At 45.4% G+C, this 19,344-nt stretch overlaps 1 protein-coding gene across 2 annotated transcripts in view; it reads right to left on the reverse strand.

Annotated features, from left to right (window-relative positions):
• The window catches only part of woc (zinc finger protein without children), a 133,936-nt gene that overhangs the window by 72,140 nt on the left and 42,452 nt on the right, over positions 1-19,344 (reverse strand). For both annotated transcript variants that reach the window (XM_037426248.2, XM_037426249.2), the window contains exons 11-12: positions 13,918-14,242; positions 3,052-3,251 (exon numbers count right to left, since the gene is read on the reverse strand). In XM_037426248.2, the coding sequence (XP_037282145.2) occupies positions 3,052-3,251; positions 13,918-14,242 (525 nt within the window). The remainder of the gene's footprint in view (positions 1-3,051; positions 3,252-13,917; positions 14,243-19,344) is intronic.

Raw genomic sequence — 19,344 nt, forward strand, 5'->3', positions numbered from 1 at the left:
CGTGTAGCGTACCGCTCCGTGCGCGCTCACCTAATAAGGCAATTAGCGCGGCGCGGCAAAACAGACAGTGTTACAAAAATACACAACACTTTATTGCCTTTGGCAGCACCCCAAACAACAGTACAACGTCTGCTCTCGGAACGTGGAGAGCAAAGGCTCCCGCACGCGGACGTTCACGATAAGGGGCAACCGCGAGCACGTCGCAGCAGGCAATGTCAAGCTTTGACACGCCGGTCGGGAAAAGGTCCCTTGCGGCTACGCTGCGCACTCTCACGATGGCCACTGGGCCTGGTCGCGAGTGTTAGGGCAAACCTTGTACCCGTAGGCCTACGGCAAGTGCAGCTCGGTGTGGTACGACCACTTCAAGCACTAGGCACCACTGTGGGCTTAGCGTACGGCACCGAAGCTAGCACTCAAGTAAACACGCCTGCCGAGGTGCCAAAGGCCACCCCTGGCAGGCTACAGTCTGGCGATTCCCAAAGGGGACGCAGACAAATGAAACACGTGCTTACCCGGCGCCGACCACGGAGGAGAGAGAGCTCCCTCGGCGTGCACATAGCACGTGCCGCGCCCGCACGTGGCGCCATCTATCGCCACGCGCCGTTGCCAGAGCAGAAAAAGCAAAAGGGTGTGGCCGTGTGACGGAATGCCCGCGAAATGGTCGCGGGCGCGCCTCAGATTCCCACAAAGTGAAAACTCGTTTTAAGTGGGGCCGTTATATGTGGGCTCGACTGTATTGTAATGTTAAATGCGCTTAGTTGTTTTAGAGAAAAAAAAAATGTTTTCCTGAAAGCACTGTAAATCGGCCAGTTTTACCCCGTAACGAAAGAGTTAAACGGGATAGCAAAAAATATATAGAAAGGCGAACCCACACCTCGCAAAGCAGTGGTCTGCGTCAACTACAAAGGACTGCTTCATGAGGTGTGGGTTCCGTATGAACAGCAAAGCGAAGCCTGTCATCGAAGCTCAATAATCAGAAGCAGGCTCTAGTGAGCAAGAGCTCAATGAGGCAATGAATGCGCTGGGTGCCACGGTTATGACGTACGACAATCGCTGCGGATGCTGCCGCCGCGACGTCAGAGTGCCAGACAATCGCAGAGATCGTTGCAAACTGGATTGCAACTGAAGATGAGGATATTGATAACGGCTATAAGAACGAGTCACACGATTCTGAAGAATTGGCAGTGGAGTCGGCCGATCTCAACTTTGGTGAAGTGGTGAAGCCGTCGCGGCCCTGGACCACCTTCGCAGGTACGTTGCACACCCATGCGACGCTGAAAGCAATGCGGCTTTCCAGATCATCGAGAAACAAGTGGTGCTTACCAGCGAGCATAAGAAGTGGAAGTCAAATATCTTCAAATAGTTTAGGTCCTAGGCTCACTTTGCCGAAATAAATTGTTTGTAGTCAAAGCGCCTGTACTCTCATTCATTTTCAAAGCTTTCCTCACTCTTGCGTTTTCTCGCTGTTATGTTTTTCCTACCCGGTCTGCTGAAAAACGCATCAACGGAGTTCCTACAAGGTTGTTACTTTGTTACATATGGGTCGCAAATACATGTGCCTCTATGGAGCAGTGGTGGGGAATAGAAAAACTTCGTTATATTGAGGAATTCGTTAAATTAAGTTTCGTTATAAGCAGGTTTACAGTAAAATCTCGGTAGAACGAATTTCACAATAATGAACTTTTCAGATGAACTAACTTTTAAAAATCCCGTACCGACTGCCAATAGTTTCAATGTAAAATTATTTCACTACTAGGCCCTTCAAATAAACGAGCGTTAATTTAGTTCCACGTTATATTAATAACACTTCAGTACTACGAAATTATGTTCTGAAATCCGTCGTGACCACCGGAGCAGTACGCAAGCAGACGACAAAGCGAATGGATGTCTTGCTTTTCGGAAGACGCGCGACAGTGTGGAGGAAAAACAAAAACAAAAGGGCGACTTTCTTTTCTTTCTTTTTGTTGAAACGCCGACACTGCAGGTTTACAAGCGAGCGCAGAGGCAAGGGCAACACGGGAGGGCAAAGTCAGCGAGGCAGAGTGGGAGTTGCGGAGCAGGAAACATGGGTGCGGAAAACCTGAGACAGCAGGAGAGCGGAAAACGAAACGAGAGGAATTTTTTTTCGGCACTTTTTTTTTTTTCTTCTAAAGAGGCGATGACAGCCGTGACGCTTCAGTTTTTTCTTTGGAGGTCTTGTTTTTTCAGTCGTGTACATCTCTTTTCGGTGATTACTTATTGCGTCCGCAAATCAAGTCGGCATTCGCGCTGTGGTGATACTACAAATGAGTTCCTCTCTGCTTGCGACGAAGAAACGGAAGCAGTTTTGGCAAAGCAGGACAATAGATATTCTTTGCCAACTGGAAGTCAAAAAGCAGGCTGTTGTGACCAAAGAACCAAATTGCACCACAGGAATGTGGATGAGCTGTAGACCTTCGTGCTGCAAAGTTTCTGCTGCACGCGTTAAAAAAAATTCGTAGACTTTTTAAAAGTAAACGTGCATTTTTTTAGTGTTCCCGTAAGCATTTGTTTTTTGCCGTAAAAAACGAGTTCAAGGACCCACTGTTGTGAAGGGAGGACCCACTGTTGTGAAGGTAAATCATTTTGGTCAATGGAAAATAATTATTTGTGGTTAATTTTTGGGCCTTCACTATAACAACCTTTTAAAATAACGAACAAATTGCCGCGGCCCCCTGATGTTCATCATACCAAGATTTCACTGTATTTGTATACCGGACCGACTCGGAAGATTGTTCACTGGGTCAGTGACAATGAATGGGTGCTAGCGTACCCCATCATTTACCACTTGAAAAATAAACACAATTTTTTCAATGATGTAACCATTGTAGCCCTGGCTTTCTTCTTTGGCTGTCATTTTGGCTTTTACTGCTTCGCCCAGAGAAATGCTCATATTGAGATTAATGCGATTTTTTGAGGAAATGATAATGGATCCTTCCACAGTATGTTATGGTACGTATCTCTAATGTTTTTCAGAGCTGCAAGATAAGTGCAACGACAGTAGCACAAGTAAACACTAGAGGCACAACATACCCTAAGCTCCTTTAGAGTTTCCATGATCTGTTCTGAGGTGTCCTTTGTTGTAGGCAGGAAAATAGGCACAGGCACTGGAATGGGAATGGGCAGTGGAGTCGGTACAGCATGGGAGAACATGTGCATGGGTGTTGGAACATAGATTGGCACAGGAACTGGTATGAGCCGTACTGGACCGCCCTCCGAGCCTGTTTGCATGTCTGCAAAAACAAGAGGCACCACATGTTGCGTTTTGGCACTTGTGCAACTCCTCGGTCACACACAAACATCAAGCATGTACAGCTGCATCTACGTCTGTGTATAGCACGCAAGCAGACGGCCTTGCTTTACAGTGCGATACATGGTGTAGTGTGCCCAAGATGCACGGCCAAATGGACATGCTAACCTGCTTTGCATGAGTGGCAACGTTGAAAGGTGCAACTGCTTAACCGAAGATGCTTGCTCCTTCAGAGCACTGTCGGCAACTCATTAGCAGTCAAAACGCGGTCTTTTCGAATGGAGATGCCAATAGTGCCTTGCGGGAGCGTGCATCTTTGGTTAAAGGTGTGCTTTTCAATGTTGTCATTTATGCAAAGCAGGTCAGCATATTAGGCCGCGCATGAAGAGCCCGCAACCAACGCTCGGTGTTGCACCCCAGCGCAAAGCCGCTTGCTCGCACGCTGTACACAGACGCGGCTGTGGCAGCAGACTCGGGGCCTCACGCTGCAGGCAGAAAGCCCCGTGCAATTACAGTACTTAAGGGGGGACATGGGTCTTGAAACAATTTCGCTTACTTTTTAAGCAAACTTAACGAAACTTGCCAGTCTTGTTGCTTTTTTTCTGCTGATTTGAAATATGCAATTATTTTTTCCATCAGCCAATTAGTTCTCAAGATAATTAGAGGTAATCCGCCATGTTCTTCCGTAACAATAGAAAAAAAAAGTATTTATCAAAAAACTATAATCTGCATATGTCAGATACTAGAAACACTGGTGATTGCAACATAGCAAGCAGTTTTTTTATTAATTGCTTGTAAGAGATTTTACAGCTAACTGAACTTGAGCACTTGAAATAGTGCCACCAGTCACCCAGAAATAAAGCAAATTTAAAATTTGCTCGAAAGAAATTTCAAAAATCTGTTTGCTACATTGCAAACACCACCCCATTGGCTTTGTCCTAAAAAAAGAATTATAGCTCTATCTACCCGCAGTGCTGAGATATTGCTTCGGCAAGCTTGCAAGAAGTCAGAAATTCAGCTTTTGAGAAAATGAGCAAAAACACAAAATGTCAAATTTAATGGGAAACACCAGGAAATATTTACATGCTTACACTAGCAAGTGCCTAGTATCCACCAGGAACATAGTCCTTTTGACCTTTGTCAACTCTGTGGCGCTTTCCCAGGGCCTGCTTCACATTTTCAGCCGACACATGCTTTCGAGCAGATGCGGTCATCCTCCGCTTGTCCTTCTCTGCCAGGCGTTTTGAGTTTTGCCGGCCAGGGGTCAGGCTGAGCTTTTTGAGGATGCCTGTTGCAGCTCTTGTATAGCCAGCATTGAACTTCATGACGGCCTCACCGACAGCAGCCTCAACAGTAAACAGTGAAGCGTGCCGCTCCTTTGGTGCAAGCGCCCAGATCATGGCGTGCAAGCTTTCATTGTTATTTTGCGTCTTGCCACGCTGGCACCGCTCCAGCAGCTTCCTATCCGATAAGCGCTCGTAGACAGGCAGCAACGCTTCACACACATGGGCGGGCAAGCTGTAGCGGTGCTTTGGCGGCGGCTGTCCTTTGGCCTCGGCTGCATTTTGCCGGCACCACGAGTCAGGGCCTGTTGGACAAAGGCTGTGGTTGGGTGCATCATCACGTGAAGTGACATGTAAGTAGGTTGCCATAACAGCCCTGTGCGTTGCATCTACATCCCCCTTGTGGGACTTCAAGGCCCACCCATAATATGATGTCAACTTGTTGACCAAATCTCCAGTGAGTCTGCCCTTGCCCCCAAGGCCATGCCCCTTGTGCTGGGAAAGCAGCTTTCGCAGGTTTGTCCCCATGCGCTTCTGGACGTGGCTAACGCAGTCCTCGTTCAGGATGTCCATGTAGCCGTACACCTTTTCTTCCTGCAAAGCGAGGTAGGCCCGACTGTCTCCGTCTGACAACACGGTTGTGTAGCGGAGGTTGTGTTTGGAGAGAGAGCTTCGGAAAAGGATAAGTGCGGCCTCAACTTCCATTTCACCAGCTTTCTTGCTGGTGTTTTTTTGACATTGGTGGTTTTCCACCCACGTTTGGTACGAAGGGTCGTTCTCCTTAGGCTTCTGCTCACAGGCTGCACAGAAATTGCTCAAGACAACATAGTCCAATACAAACCCTGTAAAAAGCTCAATCACCGTTCCGACGGCGATGTGGGAAGAATGTCCGCGAGTCATCCAAGACCCATCGTAGGAAACGGCGATGTTGCCAGGTATGTTTGTACCGAGCTCGCGATAGAGCTCTCGAACGGAACTCGCGCACTCGGTCATCAACTCCTCGGAAGCAGAGGCCACTGCAGGCGTCAGTTTTTTTTTCACATAGTTTTGCCACGTCTTCGTGAGCAGACCCCGGTGCGATATATTCATGGCAGAACAAATGTCGTTGAGCGCCGTTTGACGATTGCCGGTGCTTTGCATTGCACGCGCTGCGAGGATGTTGACGCTGAATGGGTTTATGTTTTGGTCCCCGGCCACACGCGGCGAACTCCACGCTGACGAAATGTCACCACAGTTGACGCACGTAATCAAAAGCTTCACAGCCAGACCGTACTCCCGATCGCATTTGCTGATATTCACATCACCGCCGCAAGTTTTACACTTCACGCACCTCAACAAGTCATTCACACAGTCTAAGCTGATGACGACGAAGCTCACGTTGTCAGCCGAGTCGGCCGCGGCACCGTCACTGGCAGCAGCCAGGCGATCTTGTTTTCGCATCGTTGCTGAAATTGACGCCAGCTCTTGTAGCTTGGCTTCGGCATTTCTCGCATTTTCGTGCAACTCTGCTGGCTGCAGGATTTTTGTATCAATGCGAACGCGGCCACTTCCACTCGCACTTTCACACGCTGGTGGAGCCGTTAGGCCTACACCAGCTGGCTCGGCGGCGGCGATGCTTGGCGCTGATGACCGGCCGTCCTCGACGCTCGCTGCTGGTGCTGCCCGACGCTTCGTGGTGTTAGCGATGAGGCTTTTTTTTCTTTTCTTTCCGAATCTGTGCACTGAGTGGAACTTTCCCGCTCGAGACGCCGACGCACACCGCTCCATCGTCGATCGCAGAATTCAGGAATGGCGCCGACGGGGGCCAGCAAAGCGCGCACAACGCAGCCAGAGCAGACGCCACAAGCCGACTTCAGCCAATCATGCTCTGAGAAACGGTCACGTGCACTAAACAACCAATCGTAGCATGCGTTTTTACTCTTTTTTGATGGTTGTTTTCTCCGCAACCAATGAACGCACAGAAGCGACAGTGGCGGGAATTTGAAGGCGAAAAACTGCTCTTTCAAACGATACCAAAATGGCCGCGAGTGCAGCTGTGGACATGGAGTTACGAATTTATAAAAAGCTGGTTTTTGGTGTCCGGAGCTGCGCGAATTCCGCACGCGCACGGGCTAGGAATTTAATATTACAGCTAAAATATTGATCGGAGAGATATGAAAGTCAGTACACCTGTAAAAAAATACCTGTAGTTTCTGAAAATGCTGTTTACAAAAAATTGCTTTTTTGGCGATTTTTCGGCTCCAAAGACCCGTGTCCCCCCAGGCGTGAAAAAAGCCAAGTAGTAAACATCGAAGAAAGCCGATGACTAATGAACACGACAATCCCATGTAGAGCTTATTATAAGCAGATATTATTAAGGAGGCACGTGGCTTTTGAATCACAAGTAATGAAAAATAAAAACGATGTATTGAAAATTAAATTTTCAGTTTCTTGCACCTTTTTTTCTACAGTTGAACACGTATATATGGAACCCACATATATCGAATTTTCGGGTATATCCAACTTGAAGTTATTCCCTTAAAATTCCTTTGTAAATGTATATAAATTCGCACATTTATATCGAACGGCATTTTCGCCCGACTTCGGATATAGTGAGCGCCAGGCGAGCTGGAAGATGCGTTTCAGCACTCGCTGCACACCAGGATCTATGCGGCAGTGAGGCTCCGCCAAAATCCGAAACGCTATAAAAAAAAAATAAGGGCATGAAGGCTCGGACTGCACAATCTCTGCGGAACGGCTTCCGCTTTTCTTTCTCTTCTTCATGCTTTCTCCACGTGCCCGTCGGCTCGGAGAGCAGGAACAAAGGAGCTGACGTCCTTCTCCTTTCACCTTATATTTTCTGTTGCTGTTTTGCGAGTTTTGATCAGCCAACCACAACTCGTGCCTTTTGCTGTTGCCCTCACAAGTGACCATCACCTCACGAACGCTTTGTTGCTTCTGTTGCTGCGTCGCCTACATACTCCTGCATGTGCAGCATTCTTCTTTTACATATGTGGTGTGCAAAGCTGCTGCCGACTCCTTGAATTGTCAACTTCTTGTGTGGCTATGGCCAGCGTCAAGAAGCGCAAGACCCTTGACTTTGCGACGAAGTTGAAGGCTATTCAGCTTGTTGAGGCGAGCAAGAAATGTTCGACCGTTGCGGACAAATTCGGGATACCTCGGAGCACTATGAGTGCCTTCTTGAAGAACAAAGCAGATATCAAGGTAAAGGCGGCGGAGCAGCGAACATCCGGAGCCTGACGTGTGTGTGCTCCTGCCCACGGGAATGTAGAAAAGGCAGTCTATGCCTGGTTTCTAGAAGTGCACACGAAGAACATTCCGGTGGATAGCCTAATGCTGATGGGCAAGGCCAAATTGTTTGCCGCTGCACTCGATGAAACAACTTTGCCGACAACACCGGGTGGCTTCACTGATTTAAGCAGAACTACAACATTGTTGGCACAACCATTTTTGGCGAACGCGAAGCTGTAAGCAGTCTGGACATCTAGCAATAGACGACGGAGGAGTGGCCGGAAATCTCCGCGAAGTTTTCTCCCACAGAGATCTTCAACGCCGGGCGTGACGTGAAGATGGACACAGTGGTCAAATGCTTCTGCAAGGCAGGCTTCGAGACAGCGGAACTTGTGGAAACAGGAGAAGACGGCGATGACGAGCACATAGACGATGGGTTTTGCGAGTTGTCATCACTCTTTCCAGCAGCAGTTCCACACGAAGTGTCTGCGGACGATTTCGTAGAAGCGGACTGCAATGTCCAGGCCGTTGCGAGCCTCACTGACAAGAACATAGTTGCTGCGGTCGCAGGGACCCAGGATGCCCAGGCCGACAGCTCGTGTGACGAGGAGGATCGTCCAGACCAGGAGCTGGCTACACGCGCGTACTTCGCCGCTGATGTGGCAGCAGGCATCATTCGCCGTTGTATCGGCCACATGAAAGAAATCGGGCTGTCGCACTTGGACAGCCTTGATAAGATCGAGACTAGCGTTTACAGCTTCATTTCAAAAACAAAGAAGCAGGCCAAGATAAGCCATTTTTTTCACGCAAATAAATCATGCTGTTGCGGTGTGTACGGAATTACTTATCATTCTTGAATGCGTCTATTACATACTTGCCAAGTTCAAGGATTCTGAATTCGGGATATTTCTGCCATGGGAAGGGGGGGGGGGGGGGCACGAATTATTCGCTCTTAGTTTTTTTTCCGGCACAAAAAAAAACAACAACCCAAGGACAAACAAACAAAAAATACGCAAAAAAACAACAGGGAGTAAGGTCTCAATTGCAAGCGCCACCATCAGCGTTGCAGTCTTATAGTGGCTTGGATTGGCCAAACACACGACACGAGGGTAGGGTTTTCAACTAAGGTGAGAGTCTCAAAGGATCGACAAAACTAGCAGAATCTAGTATTTCCGTCAGAACAACTCACGTATGTCTTCCTGAGACACACGTGAACGTGACGGGACGGTGCAGCTGGCTGCCGCAAATGCACAAGTCAAAGCTTTGCTCACTACTAGATTCTTTTGACAGAAACGCCAAAACGCATCTGGCCCCTTTTCATTGCGATAGCAATTATATGGACAGCCTAATCTGGTTTATTGCCGTCGCCGCCATCATTCACCGTGTATGTATAAGTAGCTATATATATGTGAACACTAAGAAAAGAAAAAAAGCCGCCCGCACTCGACGCCCAGCTCGTCGCAACGCGCCGACAAAGTGACCCACAAAGGTCACTTCGGTATCTGCACAGGCGCTGTTTGCGAAAAGAGCCCGTTTTTCGTACACAGCGAGTTATAACTGCGACACTTGTTGGTCTGTACTCATCCGTACCTGTGATTATGTATCGTGCATCGTTTTTGTTTGAACAGCGCATTACGTGTCGAGCGGTAAACGTTAGTTAGCTCTCATCATGTGTGTATCGTTTTCGTGCATCATTTGTGCATGAGCAGCAAGCTGCACGTTTCAATCTGCTTGCCGTTCTCAGCGTGACATTCTAAATTGTTGCTGTCACATACATTGCTGACACGCACTGTAGAAGACGGTGCGTTTGCCGGTCGCACGCATACTCCGAACCTTCGAGTACACTGCTCTCGGCCTTCGTTTGACAGTTTCCGTCCTAAAGTTCGTATCACTCGTCGCGATTAGCAAATGTGTTTGGAACGTTCAAATTTAGGCTCGATAGACATAGTGCGATTTGCCTATGAAATTTCACAAATTCGTATCTGCCGCGGTTTCGCATCACTGAGATTCTATTACAAATTATTAATGCCTCTTAAACTCATTTATAATAAAATGGCCACGGTTTCGCATCACTGAGATTCTATTGTAAATTATTAATGCCTCTCAAACTCATTTATAATAAAAAAGGGGTAGGTTCAAAGTATTGAACTGCTTTTTTGTCAATGTGGCCAGAATCACGCACAAAAATTTCGATTTCCGGGAAATTTTAATGGCCACCGTAGGAACGAAAGAAATGGTCAAAATCCGGGAGTCTCCTGGCCAATCAGGGAGACTTGGAAGGTATGCTATTGTAGGAGATGGTCCCCTACAGGTAGACTCTCGCGGGCTGTATTTTTTCAAGACGATAGTCTTTCTTGGGGACTTTCGACGAAAAAAATTTGGTCTGTCCGTCTGCCTGTACATTTGTCTGTCCACCCTAACGATATCTCAAATGGCACCAAACGACCAACCCCATCCGCAGCGCCCACCAATATTGCTCAAGGTTTAGCATTCATAGTTGTGCGATTGTCAATTTAAAAAAGCATATATTGCGCATATCTGAGGCACCATAACAACACGTTTAGTATGTCTGCCTTTGTACTAGAAGAGGCACACACAAGTAACTCTAAGGACTGTAGCGGTTATGGCGCTGCGCCGACAGTGCAACGCGATGCTCAAGGAGATGTTTCCAACGCTTTGCTACGACGACACGGTGATGGCACCTGCCCGTCGCTTTGCATTCTACACCTTATCACCTCCGAGACTAGCGCGCATCTTTCTCCGCGGTCACGCGCGCCTTTGTTTTGGAAGATAACTGCCAGATGGCACTTGTGTCTAACGTGCCTAGGTGCGCTTGTTCGCCTCCGCTAAACGCTCGAGGCACTCTAACGCAGCGCCTTCAGAATACCATTCACCGACTTTTTTATATTGAATTTTTCATATGTCCAACTAATTCACGATCCCCTTTGAGTTCGATATATCCATTTCAAAATACCGACTGTGAAACTCCAATTATACAACTTTCAGGGGACATGCGAAAATTGGGGGACCCTTAAGCTTCGCCTATAAGAATTGAACGCGATAGCGAAATCCGGCCCCTAGTGTACCCTTCAATCGCTAAGTGCATACTTATTAATATGTTTTGTTATATACACACGCATGCACACAAACACGCACACACACACACGAGATTGGACCAGCGCATGCTATGATCGCCGAATGGGCTCATTTTCGTCGTGACACCTGTCGAACAAAATGTGTTCAAGGGGCCCTGAAACACTTTTTCACGTAACCATAGAATGAATTCACTAGAAGAGCTTATTGCCTTACGAATTCAACGCCATAAAAATTTTAAGAATTCGTCCAGTGCTAGTGGAGTTACAAAGGTTTGCCGCATGCTGCAATTGCATTATCTCTTGTCTCGTCCTGACGAAAGCGCTGGAAGCTAAGCAGGGAGGGGTGGCAGGGCAAAGAAACTACCGCGCCTCGTGACCTTGAGCACCTTTTTTTTTTGAGCGCGCAGCTTTTTCAGTGTGATCGTGCATGCACGCGTGGACAAGTAGCGGCCTCTCGCGGCGATCTCAGTAACTTGACTTTTCGGCCGACGCCGACGGCGGAATTTCTGCGACACGAGCTGTCTAACGCTATCTCGATAAAACCATCGCATAATACGGATGCCGTACCATCATACTTGAGTCCGAGAAATTCCTGCGAATGGAAACAAAACCGAAACCGCGTCACCAACAGCCTTCCATCTGAAAAATTAGACAAAGTGTCATAGCCATCACATAATAGCGATGAACCATGAGTTAGCATGGAATACCATTGAGCGCGACTGAGCTCTGTGTGTTGCAATTCATTGCATTGTGAAGTGCAGCTAGACACCTCCAGCTGTTATAATGAACAAGGGGTCAAGTGACACTTACTTTGCACAGTGGAAACAGCTGCGACAAGCCTTTTTGCACATTCAAGCCTGTGACTGCGAGTACCAGAAACAAAGGCACTGTACGTCAACCACGTAAAGTTGACACAGACCAAACATCTGACAATATCAGAATCACAGGAATGAGATTTTCGGCCAGCTGAAGCAACTCTCGAGTGAATAGAGCGTGTGTAGTATAGTGAACTAGAATATACCCTAGTGGCACGACCACCAGGCCACGACTTCTGCATCAGCGGCCCAAAACAACACGGACAGCCACTATGATTTATCGTGGCGCCACTGTGCCTTTTCATGTGCACGAGTGCATGCCGGCAGCGTGTTCTCTGGGTAGTGCGGGCAGCGCGGGAGCCACTCAGTGCGTGTGCGTGAGTATATCTATGAGTTTGGCGCGTTGAGCCAACGCCACATAAAGAAACTTCATCAACGCCTGGAAGCTCTACTGCATACGTCAACGTGGCAACGACACTGGTTGCGTTGAGCGGCTGTGGTGACTCACAACACTACCGACACTGGCATTTGCTTAGGCGCTTCATTCCCTGCAGCATTACTGCGCTTTGAAGCTGGACTTGTATCGGACTCTTCACGAGGCACGAAGCACCACACTTGCAGACCCAAGTGCGAAGCTTCGTGTCATTATTTGGCTTAAACTTCGCTGACGACGTGACAAACGTCAAACTTTGCAGGCAAGAACAAAAGGGCTAGAGCACACGCGACGATCTGATTCTTTGTAAAGAACGAAGCACATCGCTCATTGTTTCCGCGAATGGGTATTTCACGCAACAACAGTACACACCACAACAGTCGAGCTTGTCGGACGCCACAACCACAGACTGCTCGGAGCAGCAGCTAACAAGCACACGCGTTGGTCCTTGAAAATGCTAGACCAAGCATATTGCGTGGCGATTTTTTGTCATTGTAGCTACGCTTTTCGCGCATCGTCACCAAGCACTGTCGCCAAGCACATCATGCACCGGCTTCAAGGACTCCACAGTCAAGCACTTTGTGGTCAAATAGAGTGCAGTCAGTAAGCACTAGTGATGCAAGTTAGACATGCTTGAAGCCGTGCTTCAAATTGTCGCAAGCCTGTACAAATGTTCTGAAGCAATGAAAACCTCGTAAATTAGCGTTTCAGTGACTGGCCATATGATTATGCATTTTACAGGCTATAATAACAAAGGATGTGTATGAAGCAGAAGGACCAATTTTTATATCCCCGACTTGCATCAATAAATAAACTGTTAAGAAATTCCTGTGCCACCAGTGTCTTGGCCATCAACTGTTCATCACATTGAAAAAAGGCATAAGCAGTGATACTGTGAGCCATTCTCTGCCACAGTAAACCTCTCAATATATAAATGTTATTAATTATTAGTAATCATGAAGCAAGACTTAATTATGCTAATAAAAGCATGAATGCAAGAAAAATGTGTAATTATTTCAGTATATGGCTTATTTGGTAACCGATCAAGAAATCAAACTTAACCAAAAAAACCTAAGATTACAGTTTTTAGGAGTTTTTTATATAAGGTTAAACTTTACACGCAGTTTTCTGAATACTGAAATACGGAAATAAAAAGGACACTAAATGCACACCAAAATAAGAATAAAATTCCCAAGAGGCACCACATCACAGAGGACTGTGATCTTGGCGATTTTAGACGTACAAAAGAACTTTCTGCCCGCCTGCTGAGTTTGTACAGCCATTTTTATTGTGTAACTGCTTGGCCTATATTGAGACTCTGGTGTTTTCTTTTTGGTCGTGTTCCTTAGACTACTGTGTATGTCGCAGCTTTCTTTCATACGTCAATGATGTCTTTAGTAGTTTATCCCTGGAGAAAGCCTAATGTGAAGATAGCAAGAAGAAATGAAATGCAAGAATTTTATGCAGCAAAACAATAATAATAAACAAAGCAGGCATGTCATGATACTCAGCATGCATCGAGCCTTGTAGCAAATATTCTATCCAGCCTTCAGTGCATTTTTTTTTTTTTAACTTTCCAGGCATGTGCCAAGTGCTAAGAATTGTAAAAAGTAAAAAATTAATGTAATAAAAGTTCCTGAGCTATCTTTATAAATCTTTTAAAAATAAAGCATTTGGGAGACATGCTGAATATTTGTGCCAATTTTCATCATCTGTCAAGTTTTTAAAAGAAAGTTGGTCTTCTGAAATAAATTGTGCCTACAGCACTCGTCAATTGACCCAGTGAGCTTACCCGACTGTGTTTCCTTGTGGCAGGGCACAGGTCGGCAGAATGCAGCCTTGGTGACCATCTGAGGTCGACACAACACCGCTTTATTCCGAAGCAGTTTGGGAAAGGGCAGCTGGATTATCACCTCCCTTTCAGACTTGCCGGCTGCCACAGTGGTAGCATCCTTGGCTGAGGGAGCGGCCAAGGCAAGGGTGTTGGATGTCGTGCCAACTGGCAAACTCACGGCAGTTGCTGTGCTTGAAACAGCAATGCTTGGTGCTCGTGTGACGACTTTGGGCGCAGCATCCATGGTGCTGTTTGATGGGGTAAGCACTGTAGCATTCAACACCTGTTTGGGGAGATTCAAGTTCAAATGAACAAACATTTTTTTTTGAACACCCTTAAGGCAATTGCATTGAAGGGAGGAGTGGGTGAATACATTACAACAAGTCAGGAAACTGCAGTACAAACAGCAGAACAGAAGTAGCTATAACCTCTACAAAACAAGTAATACGGTTGAGAAAGGTCGCAATATTCCTGTTGCGACGAGAAAAATGCGGTTGAGGTTAGCATAGGTGACAATTTTTAGCATTCATTTAAAAAAAGAATACATACATTGGACAAACGAATTTCACAGATATAGATGCAACGTTATACAGAATCAAATGGCCTAAAATATAATATTAGACACAGCGGTACGAAACACATCTGGGTTGCAAATTGTAGCATTGTTAGAAGGAAGGTGGTTCCAGTCGCTAGAGCTATGGGGAATGAAGGAATGGAAAAAGGCCTTAGTGTTGCAAGAGGGAACGCCAACTTTATGAATATGATCTAAACGCGAAGATATGTATGAAGGTGGAGTAAGTAAAGCATGGCGAAGCATATTGTGTGAGAATACTTTATAGAATAAGCACAACCGTGCAATTTTGCGACGTGACGTCAGATATGTTAGACCGAAGTTAATTTTCATTCCGGATACGCAGGTTGCTCGCTGATAGTTAGAAAAAATGAAACGTGCAGGGTTGTTTTGAATCATTTCGAGTTGATGACTAAGAATTTCAGTACATGGATCTCATATCGGTGATGCATAGTCGAGTTGTGAACGAACAAGAGATTTGAAAAGGACGAAGAAGGGGCGGAATGAAAATTTCGTCTTATGTAGCCAAGCATGCGGTTGGCTTTGTTGGTGATACTTTCAATGTGAAGATTCCAAGATAAGTCAGTAGTGATATGAATGCCCAAGTATTTAAAAGAAGTAACCACTTCAAGAATGTTACCATCAAGGTAATACGAGTGTGCGTTAGTAGTGATGCGAGAAACTCGTATTGATTTGCATTTTGTAGTGTTGAGAACCATCTGCCAAGTATTGCACCAATGGGATATCGCATTAATGTCAGATTGGAGTGCGTGTATATCACTATCATTAATAATTTCCCAAAAAATGACACAATCGTCAGCAAATAAATGTATTGAAGATGAGATACATTTGGGCAGATCATTGATATAGATAAGAAAAAGTAACGACCCAAGGACGGTGCCTTGGGGTACACCTGAGATAACCAGGGTTAGAGATGAATTGGTGTCATTAACTGTGACAAATTGCTGGCGATGTACTAGGAAACACTCAATCCACTTTAATATGCTAGTATCGAGACCAATATTTCTTAGCTTGAATAGGAGTAACACGTGTGGAACTTTTTCGAATGCTTTAGCGAAATCGAAATAAATGCTATCAGCAAATGAACGGTTGTCAAGAATAGACTGAAGTTTGTGAGTAAACAAAATTAACTGGTTTTCACACGAAAAAGACTTCCGGAATCCATGCTGTGCAGGGTCAAAAAATGAATTCGATTCGAGAAAGTTGGCAACATGAGAGTAAATGATGTGTTCCAAAATTTTACATGATATGCTAGTGATAGATATTGGCCTGTAATTAAAGGGGGACTGTCTGTCTCCAGATTTCAAGACTGGTACCACTTTCCCTACTTCCCAATCAACAGGGATTTTACTTTGTTCTAAGGATTGTTCAAAAAGCTTCGCTAGGACAATAGTACAGTTTTGTTTAGTACTTTTCAGGAATTTGGAATTAATACCATCTACACCGGAACTGGAAGAAATTTTAAGGGAGTCAATTATTTTAATTATTCCATTAGGGTCAATCTGCAGAGGGTACATCGGTATGTAGTCGTGGCTTTTAAAACTGGGTAGACAAGAAGTGGGATTGTTGCAGAGTGCATCACAAAACATTTTGTTTAGCACACTAGCACATTCTTGATGAGGTATAGGTTCACTGTTTGTGTCAGTTAGAGTAATGCGAGAGCTGTCAGCTGGGTTAACGACGCGCCAAAATTTCCTCATATTATTTTGCAAAAAACTAGGCATCGTGTTGGTCAGGAAGTTTTGTTTTGCAGTTTTGACAGCAGTAACATATTGATTCACTGCTGAACGGTACAATGACCATTTATAACTACTGCGAGATATTTTGGCGCGGTGGTATGGACGTTTTTTTCAGTTAGATAGTCGTTTTAGGTTGGAGTTATATCAAGGAGCCGTCGGATTACACGTTATTTCCCGAGTAGGTATATAGCGTTCTGTCAATTCAATGATCTTGTTCTTAAATAATGCCCAATTGCATTCCAGTGATCGCTCATCGAATCCGTCTAAGTAATCAATAAGAAATAAATGCAGTTCACAATTAATTTCTGAGAAGTTGGCATTGTGATAATTTCGAATGGCTTTTCGTTTTTTAGAACATTTTTGCACTGGCATTGTAACGATCAAATTCAAAAGGACATGATCACTTAATTTGGGCATATATGTTATTTCCGAACAGAGATCTGGGGAGTTTGTAAGAGCTGAATCTAATATATTTGCGGTAGTTTGCGTAACTCTTATAGATTCTGATACTACTTGTGTGAGGTTAAAGGCTAAGCAAAAGTCTATAAATTGTTGGGTACTAGATGAAAACGGTCTTGGAAAAAAAAGGTACTGCGGCCGACCAGTCAATGTCCGGGTACTTGAAATCCCCCAATAAAAAAATAACACATGTCGGGTATCGGGATACAACTGCGTTCATCGCGTTGTGAAGGTCAGCAACGAATGTAGCCAACGAATTAGGTGGACGATAGCAAGCACCCAAAATTATCCTACGATGTGACAGCTTTGCAGATATCCACACGATTTCTAAGCCAGACGGTATGTTGAAAGCAAACGATTCGAGTTGTTTTTTCACAGCCACGAGTACACCGCCTCCCTGCCTTGCCTCCCTATCACAGCGGCAAAAATGGAACTGGTTATGAGAATCCAAGATTTCACAGTCGCGTATATTCCTATGGAGCCATGTTTAAGTTAAGACTATAATATCTGCAGATGAAAAAATAATAGCCGCCGACACTTCTGTGCGCTTGCTAATTATAATTAGGCTTCTGATATTTGTGAACAAAATAGAAGCGTGCGGTGAATGAGCCCCAGTACACCTACCCCTCGCTTTCTGTTATCTCGGTGATACAGTAATTTGTTCAGAAAGACTGGCAGTCACTTCCTGAACATCGCTTTTGTGTGAACGAAGCATGGCTGCCTCAAGCACCGTATCGGTTACGGTGTTTTCGGCTATGGTGTTTTACGGCGCTTTCCTCTGGACACATGTCCAGAGCGCTGCCTTGTAACCTCACTTCAAGGTTAAATGAACACACAGTAAACTATGCGGGGATGGAGGGCAAAGACAACTGAAAATGCGATTTTTTCAATTTTCATGGCACAACATTCTAGCCTTACTGACAAATGCGTCCAGGAAGTGGCAAGTTTGCGCAGTGGAAAGCATTTGAAAATGGCCCGAAACGTGCCTAATCCTGTGACTGCAACGCAGCAACTTGACCTTTGAACGGCATTTTCTCTAAACACTGCTTTTCGTCAGAAAAAGAACATTTTGCTCTGTAATCACTGAAGTTATAAAATTCAAACTTTTCTGATGTTTTCTTCTGAATACCATGTGCCCTTTCTGAAGAAAAAGAATGTTGTTGCCACCAGAATTGTATTTTTATGAAACTTTTTAAAAAAGAAAACAGCCCTAAAATTCTAGTCATAAAACATCTACATTTTTAACTAAAAAACGGTCATGGCTACAATTATTGCATTGGTTCAGTAGGATACCCTGAAAATATGTAATAACCAGTAGAGATTTCCCCTTTTACATGCAAAATCTTTTTTACAAATATTCCTTCAAAAATAAAAAGTCAAATGATTTTTATTGTTTTGAGAACAGTTTTGTATTTTCTCGCCAAAATCACGGAGCATGTAGTAATGTAATTTGCTAAACTTTGTAAAGTTCGCTTAAAAAAATTAACAGAGCTAAGGGCAATATTAGTTGCACCACGGCCACCTGGATCGGGCATGCACGGCAGTGTTCCTCCGGTTGTCTCATTTAGACAGAGGAGGCTTAATTGCAAGAGGGAGCATCACCGCTGCATTCACCGCTTGGCGACGCGCGCCTAATATCCATCCTTTGTTGTCTATGCAGGATGGTTTGCGGAGCTTGAAGATGTCACTTGACAGAAACCGCAGACCGCGGGTTAGCTGTGCACCTTATTTTTTCCTCGCCCCCCAACCACCTCAAATAAAACAAATAGCATTGATGGAAGCTGGCACTATATTCTTTCTTTTTCTTCGTGCCCCAGCTGCTGTCGTGATGATAGTGACCGAAGTAAGCAAATCCATGAGCCAGTTTTCAAAAAAAATTTTGGCGCCCTCCTGTGCAGCACATGAGCAGAAAGTACACGGGAGATCGAACTCACCCGATAGATTTATTAAATTTGTTTGTTGTTGTTGAGTGCTTCCAGAAGTGAGAAATGATCCGAAGAATAGCTGAGCTGCATAGTGGAGGTTGGCGGAGATACCTTGAAGTACTGAGGCCTTCAAAGCGCAAGCTTACCTGCTTTACTTGCAGAAAACTTTTTTCGGCCATGATGGGAAAGCTACAAGAGCGGAGCTTCCTACGTGCTCCAAGGCGAAGTAGTCTGGTTTGGCATGCGTCTCATAACTTTGTAGAAAGTGATGACTGAGCGCAACCAGCATTAATTTGCATACACACACAGATGACGCTTAGCATTTGAGGTACAAGTAGAAAGCGGGTTTCTTTTGCAAGTGGAAAAATGGAGTGACCCCAACGAACCCACACAAACACGCATTAACGAACACACACACACACACACAGACGAGTACACTCGCATACAAATGCACGTGCATGCCCACACACGCACATTACATGCAGAAAGGAATGCACACACAACTGTACGCACTAGACCCCACACAAAAGTGTGGGTGCACACACAGACACATACACATATGCAAACACCCGCACGCAGACACAACATACACACAATCGCCTCCCCAAATGCTAACACAAAGCCCTCACTTCTCAGCGGAGACCTACACTTGACCGTAATAAAGGCCGAA

This window comes from Rhipicephalus microplus, chromosome 5 (assembly GCF_043290135.1).
Source record: "Rhipicephalus microplus isolate Deutch F79 chromosome 5, USDA_Rmic, whole genome shotgun sequence".
NCBI lineage: Eukaryota > Metazoa > Arthropoda > Arachnida > Ixodida > Ixodidae > Rhipicephalus > Rhipicephalus microplus.